This window comes from Anomaloglossus baeobatrachus, chromosome 1 (genome assembly GCF_048569485.1).
Source record: "Anomaloglossus baeobatrachus isolate aAnoBae1 chromosome 1, aAnoBae1.hap1, whole genome shotgun sequence".
In the NCBI taxonomy this organism is placed as follows: Eukaryota; Metazoa; Chordata; class Amphibia; order Anura; family Aromobatidae; genus Anomaloglossus; species Anomaloglossus baeobatrachus.
The window spans coordinates 857,309,499-857,332,117 of NC_134353.1; the positions used below are offsets into that span (position 1 = coordinate 857,309,499).

A 22,619-nucleotide genomic window follows, 5' to 3' on the forward strand; every position below is an offset into this window, starting at 1 on the left:
TCTCTTTCCTATATAAGATCCTGGAACCTGCTATTCGGTGCCAATAATAGTTCAGCTTTGCTGCAGCGAAAACCGGTCCCATAAGGCTATGAGCCCACGGGACAATGTACCCGCGGGTTTTGCCGCGGAAAACCTGCGTATTTATCTGGATTTTCTAGATAAATCCGCAGGTTCTAGCAAGTACTGACACTCCCCATGTTATCCTATGAGATTTAGGGAGTGCTGTATCAATGATGCGGTATATGCGGCTGCGGAATATGTTGCGGATGTCCCGCAGCCGCACATAACTGCATGTCAATTATTTATGCGGAAATATCTGCGGAATTCCCGCTCCTCCACTATGGAGATACATGACGTGAATTCCACAGGTATTTTGCCACTTGTCCCGCAGGTTTACTGCAACAACTCCGCACATATACCGCAGCAATGGATAGCTGCGGATTCCGGGGAGCAGCTTCGGTAAACTTGCGGACAAACCTGTGGAAAAGTCCACGGGTACGTTGTCCCGTGGGCACATAGCTTTATAGTGATCCACAACCTTGTGATCTGTTGTGTGCTTTCCTGTGTGGTGTGGAAATATCCCTGTTAGTTTATTTCCTCCCTGTAGTTTATTTCCTCCTGGGTTCATATTGTCTCTCTCTTGAGTCTGATTGAAGTTTGCATATGTTTTGGTTTTCCCCTGTCTGTGATACTTGTGGCATTTGCCTTTACAGTCCAGGCCCTCTCCTGGGGGGGGGGGGAGGGGGTGTTAGTTCAGAGTTTGGATAGGACTTAGGGTAACACTGGCAGTCCAGACTTGGCTACTTTCAAGCCTACCTCTGGGATAAAGAATAGCACAGCGTCCCTAGTCTGAGGGCCAGCTTAAAGGTTCCTGTTCCAGTTACCCCTACACTCCCATCCCAATAGACTTTAAGCATTTTGTTAGTTACTGATTGCAGCTCTCGAATGTAAATTACGTAGGAATTTGGGCACTACAAAAAAAAATAATAATGGCTACACAGGAAAGCTCTCTCTCAATGTCTGTGCTGGTTTTCCCTTAAGTGCTGATTATATTTTAGACAATATAACATATTATAGCATTTTATACAACATGTAGATTATGATCAGTATTTATTATTTATCCTTAAGAACTGTTATCATAGGAAGGAATTTTATTGCGATGCCATAGAAAGAGCCATTGCACAGTTCACTTGTAGGGTTAACTATGCATTAACTTTAGGGTAAACTTTTTCCATGAATTCAGTTTAGGCTTTACTCCGCTGGATCCAGGACTTTGATACAAAATGATCCTCCTTGGGTATAATACCTTTTATAAAATGGCAGTAACTGAGGCAAAGAAACTATCATCTAGTCAAAAAGTTGATCATGGAACCAGGATGTAACCAAAATACAGTATTTTGTCTAATTGTTAAAGAAGACAATTAGGCAATGCAGTGCAGAATTGTATACAGCACCAAGATGTATTAGACAAGGCTGGATCAGAGGCGTTTTTACTTCTTAGCCATTTATGGATATTCGATACCTGTTCTATAAGACCCATAGAGACACAGAAATGTGCTGCCACCTTCCCATTTATTTTCTGCTTGCAGATGGTGGCTGCCATAATTCTTGAGACACAGGATAGGGATCCCCATTCAACAGAAAGTTTCTGTTTTGGACCCAAAACTATTGGACATATACTGTATGGCTAAATTGAAAATACTCCTTTCATCCTTGACTAGCTTATTGACTATGTGGTATTTGTATTTACCACTGCTGCACCAGTCAGCCTTCCTCTTGCAAGTTACAGGGCCTAAATGCTCCAAAAGTGCAAATATTTCAGCAGTTTTTAGCAGTTAGTGGTAGAAAAAAGGGTCCCATTCATCAAAGCTCTCAAGCCAGAATTCTAGTTCAAAAGCTTTGAAACATTGCAAAATTTTAGCACAACTCGAGGGTGCGCAAAAATGTTGCGACATTTTCATGCCGTATTTGCCCAGCTCTGCCAAAGTAGCCACAGCTGGGGCAGAACGGGAATTTGGTGAATGCCGCAGTAGGGAGCCATCTGGAATCCATGACGTTATTGTGACGCGCTCATGGAGTCTGGGGGGGTTACTCATAACCGAGCCGGTGTAAGGAGTGGGATGTCACAGCGGCCAGGCCCGCTTCCGTGACACCGGCGGTGTCAATAAAGATAGATGAAGGGAGAAAAGTTTGTATTCGTGACGCCACCTGTGGTTTGCAGCTAATATAGAAGCCGCCGCTGCAAGAGATTTCCTCTGAGGGCAGATGGAAGTCCAGCTGGGTTGGTACATCTCTCCACAGGCAGAGTTCAGACCCACAGGGAAGTTGGGAGTAGTAGTCCACACTATGGAAGGAGTGCAGGGTGCAGGAAGGATTGGACGACACAGGAGTTGCAGTTAAAGGTCTTTACTCACTGAGATGTCACCGCCTTTGGACTGCCGGACTCCGCTGTCAGGGGCTCCAGGCAATCCCGAATAGTTCAGAGGCCAGAACCGGTGTTATGTTATGTGAGTCCTTCCTCCTTGCACTGTGTTGTGTGAGTCACTGCGACTTGAAGCTACGCTGGGACCAGAATCCTTGGATGGGCTCCGTTCCTGTCCCAGACAGCACGAGTTCATTACCGATGCCGCTCTCTTTTGTCACGATTCCTGGCTCTATATTCTGCTGTGCCCCGGGCGCTTTGTGTGGGTTAGAAGACTTGGAATCCTCTGCCCGGCGGATGCTGCTGGCGGGACGTGCAGTACCCACCAGCCTAGGGCTCCGCACCCTGTTCTGTGTGCTCGGTCCTGAGGGAGCTATGGCGTAGCTCTCCCCTCACTGATCATGTTCTCCCCACGCCTCACTTGTTCCCCTGTTGCTGACTAACCGTCACTGATTGTATGTGTCTGTCCACCCCCTAGAATCCTGAACTAGTGGGTGGGAGGTTCCATACCTTGTGGTGACCATCCGAATGACCCTACTCTAACCCAGTACCCAGTGCCGGTGAGAGGGAGACTAAAGTGGGCTTTACACACTGCGATATCGGTCCCGATATCGCTAGTGTGGGTACCCGCCCCCATCTGTTGCGTGACACGGGCAAATCGCTGCCCGTGGCGCACAACATCGCCCAGACCCGTCACACGTACTTACCTGCCCGGCGACGTCGCTGTGACCGGCGAACCGCCTCCTTTCTAAGGGGGCGGTCCATGCGGCGTCACAGCGACGTCACTGAGCGGCCGCCCAATAGAAGCGGAGGGGCGGAGATGAGCGGGACGTAACATCCCGCCCACCTCCTTCCTTCCGCATAGTGGCCGGGAGGCAGGTAAGGAGAGCTTCCTCGTTCTTACGGTGTCACACGGAGCGATGTGTGCTGCCGCAGGAACAAGGAACAACGTCGTTACTGCTGCAGTAACGATTTTTGAGAATGGACCCCCATGTCACCGATGAGCGATTTTGCACGTTTTTGCAACGATGCAAAATCGCTCATCGGTGTCACACGCAACGGCATCGCTAATGCGGCCGGATGTGCGTCACCAAATCCGTGACCCCAACGAGTTCGCATTAGCGAGGTCGTAGCGTGTAAAGCCCCCTTTACTGTGTGTTTTGGTGGATTGTGGTGGTTTACCAGCAATGACCTCCTCTGTACCTGGCATGAATACTGCAACCTCAGGGGTGCCACACTTGCATCACGCCTACTGTATGGACGGTGCCTGAGTCGGCACAATACATTGTCCAGAGCAGAAATCATGGAAACAGTCGAAGGGAAGTAGTTTGTATTTTATTCATATTGTCACTCAGTATTCTTGGGGAACATGATACCTTATGGGTGCATCCTACTGTGTGTGAGGGAGGGACTACAAGGCCATCATATGGTAATGGGGTGCTGGGAGTTCAAATACTGTGTACTGCAAGTGCTCCTCATAATGCCTGTGGGGACATAATATTGTGAGGGAGCTCTTAATGGGGCCTTTGGGGTGTATCATATTGTGTGTCGAGATCATGATACTATGTGGAAGACTGTGAGGCTCTCATATTGTAAAATGGGCTTCATACTGCCTGTAGGGAATGTGGAGGAACAGCATATTGTTGGTGGGGTCCCTCAAATTGCCTGTGGGGAACTCTTGCATCATCATGTTGTCTATAGGGGGCTGTAGGGCCGTTATGTTCTGTATCGGGTGTTGTGGGGGGACCATCACACTGTATATAGAGGAGCTGTGGAGGCCACCCTACTGCATGTGTGGCAAGTATAATAGTGTGTTGGGGTTACTGTGGCAGCATCATAATGAGGAGCAACTAAGACTTATTATCGGTCCCTGTGATTTCTATGTACGCCAGTGCTTGTATGGTCATAAATACTTTTATCTGATCTTTGTTGCCATCTGACTCTTTTTCATTTTCCTCATAGACAAGCCTTGATCAGCTGGACAAAGTAGCTGCTTTAATAGCTGCCACGGTTCATGATATCGATCACCCCGGTCGCACCAACTCTTTTCTTTGCAATGCTGGCAGTGAACTTGCCCTCCTCTACAATGACACTGCTGTCTTAGAAAGTCACCACTCTGCGTTGGCATTCCAGCTCACGGCAAAGGACGGCAAATGCAACATTTTCAAGAACATGGACCGGTATGTTACTTTATGCCTTTTTGTGCTGACTCTTGATGTGAAACTCGTAATTTGCTTCTATCGCAGCTGTTTATATTTTGAAAGGACTGGGCAACATTACTAAATTTTGCAAGAGAAAAAATGCACACACAAAAAAAAAATTACATTGTATCCTATGAAACTTCCACCATATAATGGTCGGGGTCCATTATCCATATGCAGGACATTCGCTGCTGGACCCTCAAACTGCTTGAGCAGTTTGTGGTTGCCAGTGCATAACTATGGCACCACTGGTTTCCATAATTCATATTGACTTCTCCTTCTTTTCTGTAGCAAAGGTTTAAAAAGCTACTTTTGATCCTTGTACAGCCCGGTTTGGTTTTGTAAGGCATTGGCCAGGATTAGAAAAACATAGCTGCCTTCTTCCAAAACCACTGCCACCCCTGTTTACAGGTTGTAGGTGGTATTATAGCTAAGCAACATTCACTTCAAATGAGCACAGATGCAACAATCTGTAGACCGGGGTGATCACATTAGATACGGGTAAGAACCAAGCGAAAGGTGAAAGGGAAGGGAAGGGGACACCTGCGTCTAGGGAAGGGGGAGATAGTGATCACTGACCAAACCTACTGCTGGGGTCCCTTACCGCCCTAGATAGGTTCCGTACCTATGCACCGTGCCGGATACCTGCTCCAAGGTGCTGGACCCTAAATAGGGAATGGATGGGATGAGCTCTTCGTCAAGCCCACTAAACACAAAAGGAAGACACAAGGAGGAGAGACAGGGGGTAAATGCATGAACTACTTATCCACAGATGATAGAAGCAGGAGTTTAGCAAGCTTCAGCACCGATACTACAGAGGAGTACAAGCCGCCTGCTTGCAATCTAATCTAGATTGAACTGAATAATATTACCATCAACAGTCCAGGGGAGAAGGGAGTATTTAAGCACAAGAAAGAAAATACTTATGATCAGCAGTTGGGTGGAGGGCGAGCTCCTACTGGGTTTAAAAGGGAGAGAGATGAATCCAGCAGGAAAGCTACCTATAATAATGAATACTGACAGCACCAACAATGGAAAGTCAGGGAGCATTCTGAGCAGCCAAATACTGTGACCTTCTGTAGCCAGAAACCACATGACTGTGTCACCCGTGACACCAAGTCAGCCATGTTTTCCTAATCCTGAACAACACCTTTCCATGCAGCACAAGGTTGCTTCACTATGAATATTCATGTTATAGACCATCTTGTTATGAAACCGCACATCTTACAATTAGTTTTTCTCTTCTTCAGAACCCAATATCGGACCCTTCGACAAGCCATAATCGACATGGTTTTAGCTACAGAGATGACCAGACACTTTGAGCATGTGAACAAGTTTGTGAATAGTATCAACAAGCCCATTGCTGCCGAGGAGAATAACTCAAATGTAAGGCAAAGTCAAGACTGGCACTTTAAGATTCCAGAGAGTAGAAACAACAAATGTCACATAATAATCTGGTCACAGATCACATGAAATAAGAATGATAAGTGTGGTGATGATAAGACAAAATGTACAGATGTGTCTGCCTTTATCATCCACAGGAAAAATTTAGAACAGGTATTCTAGATGTTTTACGGTCAAGGAAACAAATGAACTGGATAAGAAAAGTGTAAAAATATAGAAAGGGCTGCCATACACATTAGGCCTTTAAGCTATATACAGTTAGGTCCAGAAATATTTGGACAGTGACACAATTTTCGCAAGTTGGGCTCTGCATGCCACCACATTGGATTTGAAATGAAACCTCTACAACAGAATTCAAGTGCAGATTGTAACGTTTAATTTGAAGGTTTGAACAAAAATATCTGATAGAAATTGTAGGAATTGTACACATTTCTTTACAAACACTCCACATTTTAGGAGGTCAAAAGTAATTGGACAAATAAACCAAACCCAAACAAAATATTTTTATTTTCAATATTTTGTTGCGAATCCTTTGGAGGCAATCACTGCCTTAAGTCTGGAACCCATGGACATCACCAAACGCTGGGTTTCCTCCTTCTTAATGCTTTGCCAGGCCTTTACAGCCGCAGCCTTCAGGTCTTGCTTGTTTGTGGGTCTTTCCGTCTTAAGTCTGGATTTGAGCAAGTGAAATGCATGCTCAATTGGGTTAAGATCTGGTGATTGACTTGGCCATTGCAGAATGTTCCACTTTTTTGCACTCATGAACTCCTGGGTAGCTTTGGCTGTATGCTTGGGGTCATTGTCCATCTGTACTATGAAGCGCCGTCCGATCAACTTTGCGGCATTTGGCTGAATCTAGGCTGAAAGTATATCCCGGTACACTTCAGAATTCATCCGGCTACTCTTGTCTGCTGTTATGTCATCAATAAACACAAGTGACCCAGTGCCATTGAAAGCCATGCATGCCCATGCCATCACGTTGCCTCCACCATGTTTTACAGAGGATGTGGTGTGCCTTGGATCATGTGCCGTTCCCTTTCTTCTCCAAACTTTTTTCTTCCCATCATTCTGGTACAGGTTGATCTTTGTCTCATCTGTCCATAGAATACTTTTCCAGAACTGAGCTGGCTTCATGAGGTGTTTTTCAGCAAATTTAACTCTGGCCTGTCTATTTTTGGAATTGATGAATGGTTTGCATCTAGATGTGAACCCTTTGTATTTACTTTCATGGAGTCTTCTCTTTACTGTTGACTTAGAGACAGATACACCTACTTCACTGAGAGTGTTCTGGACTTCAGTTGATGTTGTGAACGGGTTCTTCTTCACCAAAGAAAGTATGCGGCGATCAGCCACCACTGTTGTCATCCGTGGACGCCCAGGCCTTTTTGAGTTCCCAAGCTCACCAGTCAATTCCTTTTTTCTCAGAATGTACCCGACTGTTGATTTTGCTACTCCAAGCATGTCTGCTATCTCTCTGATGGATTTTTTCTTTTTTTTCAGCCTCAGGATGTTCTGCTTCACCTCAATTGAGAGTTCCTTAGACCGCATGATGTCTGGTCACAGCAACAGCTTCCAAATGCAAAACCACACACCTGTAATCAACCCCAGACCTTTTAACTACTTCATTGATTACAGGTTAACGAGGGAGACGCCTTCAGAGTTAATTGCAGCCCTTAGAGTCCCTTGTCCAATTACTTTTGGTCCCCTGAAAAAGAGGAGGCTATGCATTACAGAACTATGATTCCTAAACCCTTTCTCCGATTTGGATGTGAAAACTCTCATATTGCAGCTGGGAGTGTGCACTTTCAGCCTATATTATATATATAATTGTATTTCTGAACATGTTTTTGTAAACAGCTAAAATAACAAAACTTGTGTCACTGTCCAAATATTTCTGGACCTAACTGTAGATTACAAACTGAATATGTGGACTGGCCGTGGGGCTCCTGACCTGAACTCACCCGCCTAATAGACATATATATGAGGCATGTGCCCACAGCCAGTCCATATGTCGCTGTCTGTAAAACACAAATGTGAGAAACCAGCTTTACACTGTGTGCAGAATTATTAGGCAAATGAGTATTTTGATCACATGATAATTTTTATACATGTTGTCCTACTCCAAGCTGTATAGGCTTGAGAGCCAACTACCAATTAAGTAAATCAGGTGATGTGCATCTCTGTAATAAGGAGGGATGTGATGTAATGACATCAACACCCTTTATAAGGTGTTCTTAATTATTAGGCAACTTACTTTCCTTTGGCAAAATGGGTCAGAAGAGAGATTTGACGGGCTCTGAAAAGTCCAAAATTGTGAGATGTCTTGCAGAGGGACGCAGCAGTCTTGAAATTGCCGAACTTTTGAAGCGTGATCACCAAACAATCAAGCGTTTCATGGCAAATAGCCAACAGGGTCGCAAGAGGCGTGTTGGGCAAAAAAGGCGCAAAATAGCTGCCCATGAATTGAGGAAAATCAAGCATGAAGCTGCCAAGATACCATTTGCCACCGGTTTGGCCATATTTCAGAGCTGCAACGTTATTGGAGTATCAAAAAGCACAAGGTGTGCCATACTCAGGGACATGGCCAAGGTAAGGAAGGCTGAAAAACGACCACCTTTGAACAAGAAACAAGATAAAATGACAAGACTGGGCCAAGAAATATCTTAAGACTGATTTTTCAAAGGTTTTATGGACTGATGAAATGAGAGCAACTCTTGATGGGTCAGATGGATGGGCCAGAGGCTGGGTCAGTAAAGGGCAGAGACCTCCACTCCGACTCAGACGCCAGCAAGGTGGAGGTGGGGTACTGGTATGGGCTGGTATCATCAAAGATGAACTTGTGGGACCTTGTGGGACCTTTTTGGGTTGAGGATGGAGTGAATCTCAACTCCCAGAACTACTGCCAGTTTCTGGAAGACGTCGTCTTCAAGCAGTGGTATAGGAAGAAGTCAGTATCGTTCAAGAAAATATCAAAAAATAGCAACAGAAAGAGGAGATAAAAACTCCTCCTAAAATTTAATATACTCACAGCAAAAAAGAGGGCAACCAGTCCAGTTAGCCCAGGCCAAAACATCTAATGCACCAACAGGATGCAGACAAAACCTCTCAACATGATGGACACTTCACAGGTGCAAGGTAAATTGCACACTAGTGGCGCGCATAGGGCACTGTTCACACTCGTATGCGCATGGTATCCAGCCAGCAACCTATTATCACGCCCTTACTATTAGGTTAGGCGGGTTACCCGGACACTACTCACTGCAGCACACAAGGGACAGAGACTCCACTATGCACGGCCGTATTAAGAGGCCCGGCTGCACCCAGTGTTAAAAAAAGGTGCAAAAAATATATATCTCAAATATATATGAGGTATTAGTTAGTAAATTGGCCAATGTACATAAGCCCACAATCCTCATCACGGATCCTCATGCTTTTTTAACACTGGATGCAGCCGGGCCTCTTAATACGGCCGTGCATAGAGGAGTCTCTGTCCCTTGTGTGCTGCAGTGAGTAGTGTCCGGGTAAACCGCCTAACCTAATAGTAAGGGCGTGATAATAGGTTGCTGGCTGGATACCATGCGCATATGAATGTGAACAGTGCCCTATGCGCGCCACTAGTGTGCAATTTACCTTGCACCTGTGAAGTGTCCATCATGTTGAGAGCTTTTGTCTGCATCCTGTTTGTGCATTAGATGTTTTGGCCTGGGCTAACTGGACTGGTGGCCCTCTTTTGTGCTGTGAGTATATCGTTCAAGAAAAACATGATTTTCATGCAGGACAAAGCTCCATCACATGCATCCAACTACTCCACAGCGTGGCTGGCCAGTAAAGGTCTAAAAGATGAAAAAATAATGACATTGCCCCCTTGTTCACCTGATCTGAACCCCATAGAGAACCTGTGGTCCCTCATAAAATGTAAGCTCTACAGGGAGGGAAAACAGTACACCTCTCGGAGCAGTGTCTGGGAGGCTGTGGTGGCTGCTGCACGCAATGTTGATCGTAAACAGATCAAGCAAGTGACAGAATCTATGGATGGTAGACTGTTGAGTGTCATCGGAAAGAAAGGTGGCTATATTGGTCACTAATTTTTTGGGGTTTTGTTTTTGCATGTCAGAAATATTTATTTCTAAATTTTGTGCAGTTATATTGGTTTACCAGGTGAAAATAAACAAGTGAGATGGGAATATATTTGGTTTTTATTAAGTTGCCTAATAATTCTGCACCGTAATAGTTACCTGCACAAACAGATATTCTCCTAAGATAGCCAAATCTAAAAAAAAACACTCCAACTTCCAAAAATATTAAGCTTTGATATTTAGGAGTCTTTTGGGTTCATTGAGAACATAGTTGTTGATCAATAATAAAAAAAATCCTCTAAAATACAACTTGCCTAATAATTCTGCACGCGGTGTAAGTAGGTGGATGATTGAACTACTTGTAAAGCACCACTCCAGTGTTTGTTTTTTTTGTTGTACCACTGTAGTGGCGCTTTAAATCTAAGTCCCCTGACCCCTGGCTGATACTCATATTCTAGTGGCTTTATCTTTTTCCAGCGTCGCTTCTGTCAGTTTGTGGGGATTTGTGTGACCTGTTGGCAGCTCCAGTGTTTCATGGAGGGTGCCAGAGATCTCAACTCAATACAAGTCTATGAGAGCCTTATTCTGGTTCTCGTAGACTTGCATTGAGGTCTTGTGATGAAACTTCTGACTTCCAGCCAGTCAGATGCTATGGGCATAAGATTGCGGCAAAGGACTGGAGCGGCGTCGGTAAAAGGTGATGACGCTGATAGGTTAGGGCCAAAATTTAAAGCACCACTCCAGCAGTGGAAAAACAAACAAACACTGGAGTGGTGCTTTAAATGACTGATTGGTGAATAGTAGACAGTGGGTAGAAAATTATTCGATGAAAATTCTAAAAATGGCAAACTTCATTCATGGTGATGTTTGTCTGTCGTCAATCAGTGAAAACAGCAGGTTATCGTTTCAGCTGAAACTGTCCATTTTGCTCAATTTTAGATTAATATGTAAGGACACTTAAAAAAAAGCTATTCCTGAGGCAACGTGATTTATAGTAGGGATCTACTCAGGGATCTGGTAATGTAGTTTGATATAAATACTTACGGTGATCCCTTGCGGAGGTGAGACTGTCATCTCCACTGCCACAGTACAGCCATCACAGAAGTAACCTCAGTGGCTCCATGTCCTTTATACTTTGAGCCCAGAATAGTAACATCCCAGAAACTAGCAAATCCCCCACTGGCCATATAACCATGCCTGATAGGAAATACTTCAGGTATAATAAAAGAGTAAAAAGAAATAAGAAAATAACAATAAAAGCATGGTTGTCAGAATGTGCAGACAAATTCCTCAGCCTGCTGCCGGGGTGTATATATGTATTTTTTTTGTATATTTGCTAAGGTTACCTATGGTTTGTCTGCAGAGCGAAGGCAGTGACTGCGAATGTTCGCCCAGTATCAAAAACTCACCAGAAAATCGTATACTCATCAAACGCATGATGATAAAATGTGCAGATGTGGCCAACCCGTGTCGTCCATTGGATTTGTGCATTGAATGGGCTGGAAGGATCTCAGAGGAGTATTTTGCTCAGGTATAATACCATATTTTCTGTAAGAAAAACTTAAGTGGAACAGCTACATCTTTGATCATGGATCATGGTCAGGGACAGAGAAGTGTATAGAAAAAATATCCTATACAGCTATAATACGGCTGACACTGCCAAATTAAAGCTGCATTTGTGCAATGCTATAATAGAGCTGCAATGTAGGTCCATGAGGCATGCACAATACCTCCGCATGCCTCCTATTTCATACAGTTATTTGCTAAAAAAAAATGGTATTGCTTCCAGAGAAGAGTACCTCCAGGCATGAGGCCTTTGGAGTCTGTATGTCTCTGCAATATACTGTACAAGCTCCATGTGACTCACCCCAGGGCTATGGGGTACTTGGTCTCGGGCAGTGTATTTACGGGGACAGTTCACTGGGTAACCCTTGCCCAGTTCAGTGACCCTGGGGGTCGCTTGAAAGGGGTTGGTAGATGGAGCCACCGCTGCACAGTCTCTCTGGGGCTGATGTTAATGGCAGCCTGGATGTTGGGCCCTCTGCAAGTAGGGCCAGACCCCAGGGGGGTAGTTGTAACTAGTTTCTTTACTCACAGCGTTGTTATGCCTGGCAACCCGAAGAAGGCTGGTCCTCACTACTGGTCCCCTTAGTCCCAGTGCCGGTGTGGTAACCTGGTGGCTTCTTTCCCCTGCACCTGTCTTTGGCTGGTGGGTCCCCGTAACTCTGAGCGTCTGGGGGTCCCCTCCTGGTAGTCTTTCAGTCTCTGGTCTGTACGGCGGGCAGTGTGAATCCTGTAGGGTCAGTGTTCCGTTCCGGTCCCTGGTTCTCCCGTCACTGCTGGTGCCCCCGAACTTTATGGTCAGTGAGGTCCTGGATGGTCCCCTCACTGTGCAGATTTTATCAGGTCTGCCTGGAGTGTTTGCCTGACATAGGGCTCTGCACCCTGTCGATGCTATGGTTACAGGAGTACTCCACCATACTCCATTGGCAACCACACGTCTGGGCCCACTGGTCACTGCTAAACTCTCCCGTCAGTACGGTTACATTCGTCTCCTCACACTTCCACTTACTGACTGTCTGACCCCTCCTCCCTGGTTGTCGTCTAGTAGACTGGATCGGTTCCACCCCTAAGTGGCCATCCATTGGGTCCAACCCTAGTCTGTCACCAGCCCATGGGGAAGGGAAAAACAGGGATTATATATGTGTTTTGGTGTTACCATCACTGGTCTTCTGGGTCCCTGGAGGTAGGCCCTGCATCTTTGACAGCATGCAGTACCTTGTAGCTCCTGATGGCTTCAGGGGCGCTACACATGCACTGCTATTCAGACTCTGCGCCAGAACACATACAGTTTTTTGGGCACTATGACTTGACTACCTGTATATATTTGCAAATTTACAAGTCTATTCTTTTTTTAATGTCAACCCTGCTGTTTTTAAAGGGAATCTGTAACTAGGTTTTTCCTATCTCATCTGAGAGCAGCAGCATAATGTAGGAAAAGAGACCCTGATTCCAGTGATGTGTCACTTACTTTACTGAGTGAAACAGTTGTAACACAATCAGAGTTCTTACATGTAGCATGTAGCAGAGCTCAGAAAGCTAACCCCGCCCATGCCACAGCTTTGTGTGTACATTGTTTATGCATAGTGAGCTGCTTATCAAAGTACGGGGTGTAGTTGGACCAGGGCTCACATAAGCTGTAGCCTGGAGAGTGAAAATCTCCTGGTGATAAAACATTCGTTGTGTGGAAACAATAGCACACAGCCTATAATAAGTGATGCATCGTTGAATTCTGTGTCTTAACTCCTAGATCATTCTGCCCTCAGAATACATAGCAAAAACCTAAACCGGATGACAAATTTCCTGTCCCAGGGCCCAAAAAATATACTATAAATTACACCAGAAATTATAGCGCAACTGTACACCAGCCTATAGCTGGCATAGGTTTGTTCTATTTTGGGGGCACAGACTGACAAAAGGGGCAACAAAATATTAATTAGCATATGCCATGAAATCAGCATGTTGTATTTTGCTCCAGAGCTCTTTTCATTAAGACAGATGGAAAAACTTTCACCATAAGTAAATATCCATTTTTAAGTTTTCTGCTTACTGTCAGTAAATAGAAACATTGTTCCTAAAGGCCCAGTCACACTAAACAACTTACCAGCGATCCCAACAACGATACAACCTGATAGGGATCGCTGGTAAGTTTCTAGGAGGTCGCTGGTGAGATGTCACACTAAGCGACGCTCCAGCGATCCCACCAGCAACCTGATCTGGCAGGGATCGCTGGAGCGTCGCTACACGGGTTGCTGGTGAGCTGTCAAACAGGCAGATCTCACCAGCAACCAGTGACCAGCCCCCAGCCAGCAGCACCGCGTGGAAGCGATGCTGCGCTTGGTAACTAAGGTAAATATCAGGTAACCAACCCGATATTTACCTTGGTTACCAGCGCACACCGCTTAGCGCTGGCTCCCTGCACACCTAGCCACAGTACACATCGGGTTAATTACCCGATGTGTACTCTGCTACGTGTGCAGGCAGCAGGAGCCGGCTTCTGCGGATGCTGGTAACCACGGTAAACATCGGGTAACCAAGAAGCCCTTACCTTGGTTACCCGATATTTACCTTCGTTACCAGCGTCCGCCGCTCTCACACTGCCAGTGCCGGCTCCCTGTTCCCTGCTCTCCTAGCCACAGTACACATCGGGTTAATAACCAGATGTGTACTGTGGCTATGTGTGCAGGGAGCAGGCACTGGCAGTGTGAGAGCGGCGGACGCTGGTAACGAAGGTAAATAACGGGTAACCAAGGTAAGGGCTTCTTGGTTACCCGATGTTTACCGTGGTTACCAGAGTCCGCAGAAGCCGGCAGCTGCTGCCTGCACATTTAGTTGTTGCTCTGTCGCTGTCACACACAGCGATGTGTGCTTCACAGCGGGACAGCAACAACTAAAAAATGGCCCAGGACATTCAGCAACAACCAACGACCTCACAGAAGGGGCCAGGTTGTTGCTGGATGTCACACACAGCAACATCGCTAGCAACATCGCTACTACGTCACAAAAGTTGTTCCTTAGCAGCGATGTTGCTTAGTGTGACGTGGCCTTTACACTTAAAACCCATAACTCCTTCTTACAGCTCCGGGTGTGTTAGATCTGGCAGCCCGGAGATCTGGACTCCTCTCGTTTTCATTCTCTGACACCATACAGAGATTATATTAGAAAGTTGTAGAATGATTGCGATGAAATTTAGAAATCCATACCGTACGACTGTACGTGAAATTATATTTAACTGCATTCCTCACTTTTCTTACAGACTGATGAAGAGAAGAGACAAGGATTGCCTGTAGTTATGCCAGTATTTGACCGGAACACCTGTAGCATACCAAAATCTCAGATATCATTCATAGACTACTTTATCACAGACATGTTTGATGCATGGGATGGTAAGATCCGCGTCTGTCTTCTTAGTTAAAAAAGTTTTCTTTGTAATTTGCATCTTAGGTTCTGTTCACAGCTGATTTTAGGCTCTGTTATGATCACTTCAAAGTCTTCAGTGTAGGAGGAGAAAAAGGGGTTAAACCCGCGCAATCCGCCAAATAAGATGTAGAGATGTTGATAGTTTAATCACTCTTTTATTCCATGGGTCTACGCGTTTCAAGGTGCAGGGACCTCTTCCTCAGGACCAGAAAATCAACTTTTAGCACTATGATCACTTCATAGATATTGGAAAAAAATAACATGCTGCAGTAGTTTGAGGAGGTAAAATGACTGACACCATGGAGTGCAACAGATCCATTATATATCAATTGATCAGATCTGCTATATACTGGACACTATGCAAAACAAGAATGCCGCAGAGACACCATCACATGTTTCTCAATGCTGGCAGGAAATTAGTCAGGTCTTTCATCGGGAAGGAACAACCATGGGAAGGGCAGTCTCCAGTCAAGGAAACCGCCTATACCAAAACATGGTATCCATCCACAGACCGCTGTTTCGGGGAATTTGCCCCTCATCAGTGTGGAGTAGGAAACTGGCTAGTGGGAGCTATGCCTAGTAGAAGACTACGTAGGTAAGGATAGTTGACCTCCGGGAGATCAACATCCAACACCGCAGAGACACCATCATGTGTTTCTCAACGCAGTGACACTAGAACAAGGCCCCCTGGAAAAATATGTAAAACAAGATATTTTCCCAGGGGGCCTTATTCTAGTGTCACTGCGTTGAGAAACACTTGATGGTGTCTCCGCAGTGTTGGATGTTGATCTCCCCGAGGTCAACCATCCGTACCTATATACTGGACACTGTCAGTTTTGTGCTTTTCCTAGCACATAGCAGAACAGATATGAACAGAGCCTTATGTACTTTTACAGGTTCTGTAGGCTTTTGTATGTGCACATACGGTGATGTGAAAAGGTACAGACCGCACATGTAATATAAGTAGACTTGTACGGACACTATTCATTTGCCTTATTTCACTCCTTGTTGTATAGTTCTAGGTTAACATTTCATTATCTAGCATAAGCTGCTCTCTAAAACTCAGGTTGAAATGTGTGAAGATTGAAGTGACTGGCACTAAGCTGCTTTATTTCTCCATTTCTAACTGGACAATGGCAAATTGGTTTTGAACTAAGCCACTTGAGGCCCTGTGCGCACCCTGCTGATTTACCACGGATTTTGCTACGGATTTGCCATGGAATTGCTGCAGAAAATCTGTCTAACATTGCTGAAGTTATTCCCCAGCAAATCCTATGGGTTTTAAAAAATGCTGTGCGCACACTTTGTTTTTTATACCCGCGGATTTTCGGCTGCGGAATTAATGAGCATTTCACTTAATTTCTGCAAGTACCTGCGTTTTTTGCTATAGATAATGGTAAAAATCCGCAGGGACCAACCTGCGGTAAATCCGCGGCAAATCGTGGTAAAACCACATGCGGATTTCACTGTGGTTTTGGTGCAGTTTTTTACCGCTGGTGCAGGATTCTATAAGAGGGTCCATTTTTTTCTTAAGAAATAGTCACTTTCTAGTGCGCACATAGCCTGAAGCTGGAAAAATCTCAGAATTCAGCTCCATTATTGCAGCCATCTACATTGTAGTCTGAAATGCTGTGAGGTTTCAGAGTAAACATACTTCTAAAAGTTGGACCAGGACTAGTTACAACAATATGTTCCCAAAGGCTTCTCCGGGTCCCGCTGTGCAAGACTGACAGGTCTCTCCCTATGTAAGTGTGTAGGGAGACGTATCAATCACAATGAGCAGAGTGAGGAGAAGCCACCGGAGACCAGCCTCAGACTTGTCATTCTTTTCACATTGTTCCTGGATGGCTTTTAGAAGTAGGTTTTGTCTGAAACCTCATAGCGTTTCAAAATTGGTTGCAATGATGGAGCCAGTCTGTGTGATTCATCCGCCTATGATTTAGGCAGCATGAATCATCCATCAGTTTCCCTTTAAAGAAGTATCCTCAAGTTATTAAAGGTGTTGTCCACTATTTGGACAACCACGTCTCAATTCCTAAGTTTCAGCCCCTTCCTCAGTACAAACAACATTGTCAGTTAAATTATTTTGTGACGAAATGTATAATTGGTGGAGGAAGGTTAAACTAGATGGAAAAGACCAAAAGGATATAGTATCAGGGGTATCAACTAATTAAACCAAACAAATTTTGGTTTAATTAAACTAGATGGACCTAGGTCTTTTTTCAACCTATGTAACTATGCAATGTATATCTATGTAAAATAATAACGCCTATACTCACCTCGGCCACCGATACCTTTCTAGCGATGGCAGCCCTGGCCTTCCAGGGGATTGTAAGACATTGTTATGTCACACAATCCCTGCAGCCAATCAGCGCCTGTTTCACTCTCCCCACCTTTGGACAAACAAAGACATCCAGAGGAAGTGTGAGCTGCAGCTGCTTCCTATGGATGTCAATTACGTCCATAGGAGAGGAGAGTGAAGCCAGTGCTGATTTTTCACAGGTCTCATGCGACATGACAATGTCCTGCGATCCCCGGGAAAACCAGTGCTAACATCACTGGAATGAGGCAGGCAATGGAAATTAGCATAAATGTTGTTATTATACAGTGAGAAAACATTGGGATTCAGAAGAGGTTGTATGAGAAATGGACAACCCCTTTAAGTTGCTTGAAGTAGTTTGAAACCATAAACAAGATTGTAATCAACTTACCGTACTTTTTCTCTTTGCTGTAATTTTTCTGCAATTATAGTTTCTATTTCTTTATGGTGTACAGTAAATTTCTATGGAGCTTAGCCACCAGAGCCTGCCCAGACACGATCAGTAGCTATATTCCAGTAGAGGGGTTAACTCCAAACATACAAGCCACCTCTCTCCAGCCCATTGATTTCTATACATCAGTTACCGGTTGAACTCCCTTTGTCTTGGCTCCTGACAAGCTGCTGTTATAAATCTTGTAAACTCACCAGTCGCCACCATCCGCAGCTCTCTGAGCAGGTCTCCTAATGCTGGCTCTCAGTGTCCACAGCTGTGTATAGTATTTGTTCAAATGTCCTGTTATCTCTGTGTAAATACAGTGGTAACAGTGTAGACTCAGAACAAACCACTCATTGCTAAATATATTACACTAGAAGTTGTGCTGAGCTTTATAGTTCTATTAATATTACAGTTCTACTATTCACCAGAGCTGTCACTCTAGAAGGAGTGCCCGAATAAAGTTCTGTTCACTTTATTAATGTACATTTTTCAGCCTGGATTAAGAATTCTAGATTTTGCTCTATTGCAATGGACAGCACTACAGTTGAGTTGGTGCAAAGCGATTTGCACGATCTTGTCCATCAGTTATGTCCGTAATCTGTGGCCGTTGGACAATTGCCCTAGTAGCTGCCTTCTACATGCCAGTGTACATGGCTCTTCTGTTGATTGATTTCACATTGCACTAGGTAAGCTAATAAAATTGTAGCCACACATGCTGTCAAGTAAGAGGTGTCTCTCTGGACCCGCATCCAATGGTTACAGACTACTGACATAGCCAGTGGACCGGGTACTGCAAATCAATTTGCACCAATTCAACTCTGTAGTATTCAATATGTAGAACATATAAGTGTAGGTAACCATCAAATCTCATCCATCTACTAGAATCCCAAATAATTGTCTTGTCTGTTTTCAGCTTTCGCACATTTACCCAACCTCATACTACACTTGACAGAAAACTACAAGTATTGGAAATCGTTGGATGAGTTAAAGTGCAAGAGTCTCAGGTGCTCATCTGACATCAGCAAATAATGGACGTCTGGACGATCAGTGGACGATCATGACCTCCCGACCTACCTGCACTGTGAACCATTTACTGTGGTGGTGTAACCCGGAATAAAGAAAAGCTGTATTCTGAAGATTGTATGGAGCAGCAGTATAGAGACTTGCTCATGGTTGACCACATGATGGCATGGACATCAAATCAAAGGGAAATACCAATACCTACACACAATCGCAGTCAAGCTTTTTACTAGGATTTTACCCCAAGCACCAACATTCTTCTTGACTGCTATCAACATCTTCACCAGCCTATCCGTACATTGGACCGCCGATTTGCATTTTAAATACTTTGTTATTCTTGACTAATTATCAATGTAGAATACACTAGACAAGAACTACAGACTATTTCATTATGATTTTTTTTAATGCCAGTTATTGCTACATATATATCATAGAGAAAGGAAGAACGAGTGATCTTTTCCTTCCTGGATTACTACTGATCTACTATATTTGTATAGGGCTACATTCAGGGGCGTAATCAGAGACTCAGGAAGGCTTCTTACATGTGCCCAATAGGAACCATGAATTTATTTACTTATTAATCCAATGCTAAGTCACTAAGGCCTCATTTAGACGTCCGTTATTCACGTACGTGTTCTATATGTGTTTTTCCCAGATAAAACACATACACATTCACATTTTTGGTGCTGATCAAATGTACATATTTGTTTGTGGACAGTTTGTCCACAAAAAAATCATGGCGACATGTCTGTTTTTGAGCCGGATCAGAAATCAAAATCACCCATACAAGTCCCATCCTTGTACTGTTCATTTTTAACATTGCTAGGATTTGGGAGGCTTTTTTTGGGGGAGGAAGGGAGGCAAATGAGTAAAGCAATGGTGAAATGGTAAAAGCTGATACACTGATGAAAATTGGTCTGTTCTTTTTTTTCACGTACGGACATCTAATTGAGGCCTAAAGCTGGGCCTAAGTGGATACTTTTTTATAGGATGGTAATTTCATTTTAAACTTCAGTACAGGTAACTGTAACTAATTGTGCGCTCTTATGGATTTCAGCTGTCACTCAATGGCTAAAAATCGGAAAGATGCTTCATGAACTTTTTTCATGTAGCCCCAGTTTAGCTTCACTCAATACCTGAACATCTACTGTGTTTTTTCCAAAAATAAGAGTCTGATACTTTTTTCTGCACCGAAAAAAGTGCTAGGGCTTATTTTTGGGTAGGTCATATTCTTGGGGAAACACGGCTAGGGGTAAGTTTACGCACCTCTCCAAAAAAAAAAAAAAGTATACCCCCCTTCCCAGGAGAATCATACTTACCAGACCCCGGATTTCTGGTTGGCTCCTAGGTCCTCCTGCGATATTCGGCGGGTGCTCCCAGCATGTATGCTCCAAGCGGTCCTCCCCTGCTTCTAGCCGGAACAGTCACATACATCAGATAACGTACACACATTCATACACACACACACAATCGGGTCGCACACACAATCCCACATCAGATGGCACACACACACACTCGCCACATCCGACGATACAGATTGCTTCCGGCCAGCAGGGAAAGATGGGACGCAGTGCAGAGGAGTGTGAGGACCTGCGGTGCAATGTATGAAAGATTTGGTGGTGGAACGCATTGAATCGTTCCACCGCAGGTCCTCTATGCGTTCAACTGCACTGTGTCACAGGATTCTCTGCTGGCTAGAAGCAATCAGTATTGCTGGATGTGGTGAGTTTGTGTGTGCAACCTGATGTGTGATTGTGTGAGCGATCTGACGTGTGATTGTGTGAGCGATCTGATGTGTGTATGTGTGTGTGTGAGCGATCTGATGTGTGTGGGTGTGCGTTCCACTACAGGTTTTCCCGTTCGGCGTCTGGTGTGTATGATTTTGGGGTCTTCTGTCTTTTTTCTTCTCTCTTTTGGTGGTGTGTGCTTTCTTTAATGAAGTGTTCTACAGTATTCTTTAACTTTTTTTAGCTGATGGACACTTCATTATTGAAACGCGACTAGGGCTTAATTTCAGGGTAGGGCTTATATTCAAGGCTTACATTGAAAATTCCTGCCAGGGCTTATTTTTGGGGAAGGGCTTACTTTTGGAAAAACACGGTAGGTGTGACTATAGGTAATCCATTAAGAACATCACCTACTGTTCAGGTTGTGGACTTTATAAATTGGTTCTCTCTGTCTCCACCTCCTATAAGTGTATGGGACATGGGTGAGATAATGGAGCCACCAACAATCATACCTGAATTATTAGGTTTTGAGTGGAGTTAGCGTACATTTCCATGGAAGTGAAACCACAGAGAAGTAGCTCGCAACTCTTAGTATCAATAACAACAGTGGAATCCTTTAACCCGATGGGTACTAATCTGGCTATAGCAAGACAATTAGTGGAAAGGAAGTAAAAGAACATCCAGCACATTCATTCAGGTCAATAAAAAATAATTTCTTTTTAATTGAAAATCCATTAAAAATGACAAACCGACAACTCTATGGGAAAAGGATTAATTAACATTGCTGACGCGTTTCTAGCAAAACCGCCCTTAGTCATAGTATGAACTAAGGGTAATTTCGCCAGAAACGTGTCAGATTATTAATTTAATCCTTTTCAATGGAGATGGCTGTTTCTCATTTTTAATGGATTTTGAATTTAAGAAGACACAATGTTTTTTATTCACATGGATGGATGTGCTGGACATCCTTTTAATTCCTTTCTATGTTCCCATGGGTCAGATTTGCTGCATATTATAGAACCAGCAGAGTGGATGGGATGAGTTTTTATGACAATGGAGAAAATCTGAGTAAATCAAGCCACACTGTGGATTGACCTCTGCAACCTAACAGTAAGACTGCTTTCACATTTCGTTTATAACTTCGTTCACTGGTCCTTCCGTCCGAACACCCCCACAAAACAGGTTCACCATTTTCGGGCGAATACGCTTTCTGCAGGCGAACACCCAGACGTAGTCTGCTACGTTCGGGTGTCCACTTGCAGAAAGCGTATATAACCAAAAATGGTACAAGATAGAGCACAGGATGACTCCGTCTGCTCCATTATAGTCAATGGCCCCGTCGGCGCATGCCTTCAAAACCCGTTTTGCAGGGGTGTTCGGACGGAAGCTCCGACGGGACCAGTGAACAGTGAACGTAGGTAAAAACGAAATGTGAAAGCGGCCTAAAGCACAAACTGAACAGTATGTTCAGGTGATGTTCTGAATGGGTTACCTATAGTCGCACCTAAGTGTTCAGGTATCGAGTGAAACCGGTCCAGGGCTACATGTAAAGTTTTCATGAAACTTCTTTCCAGTTTTTAACCATTGAGTGACAGTTGCCAATTCCCACTGTGCATTTCAGCCTTTACAACACAGAGGGTGAAATCAGTGGTAAATGTGCACCATATCTGACCAGAGTAAATACACCCTTAGGGTAAATGAACACATTGCAGATTTTCTATGCTATTTTGCACAGAGAGATTGACGCAAAGTGTGAACTTTAAAATATGTGTGAGTTCTACAGTATATCTGTAATATGCGCATTTGCCCTTAGGTTTTGAAGGGAACCAGTCAGTCGGCTAATGCTACCCGCACCACGGCAATATGAGACAGACTTCCTCATTATAGAAAGCTATGCAGAGTTCAGAGAATGACAGAGACGATAGGTGTGGATAGAAGAGTCTGGGCATTGGGAGAGGAGTCTGCAGGGCAACTCACTCTGACTTCTCCCGATCCGGCTTTAAGGGAACCTGTCACCAGGTTTTTCTCTTATG

At 44.3% G+C, this 22,619-nt stretch overlaps 1 protein-coding gene across 8 annotated transcripts in view; it reads left to right on the plus strand.

Annotated features, from left to right (window-relative positions):
• The window catches only part of PDE8B (phosphodiesterase 8B), a 336,550-nt gene extending 314,234 nt beyond the window's left edge, over positions 1-22,316 (plus strand). For all 8 annotated transcript variants that reach the window (XM_075325611.1, XM_075325559.1, XM_075325577.1 and 5 more), the window contains 5 exons: positions 4,385-4,602; positions 5,874-6,009; positions 11,467-11,634; positions 14,920-15,049; positions 18,753-22,316. In XM_075325611.1, the coding sequence (XP_075181726.1) occupies positions 4,385-4,602; positions 5,874-6,009; positions 11,467-11,634; positions 14,920-15,049; positions 18,753-18,868 (768 nt within the window). In that variant the 3' untranslated portion in view covers positions 18,869-22,316. The remainder of the gene's footprint in view (positions 1-4,384; positions 4,603-5,873; positions 6,010-11,466; positions 11,635-14,919; positions 15,050-18,752) is intronic.
• The last annotated feature ends 303 nt before the right edge of the window (positions 22,317-22,619 follow it).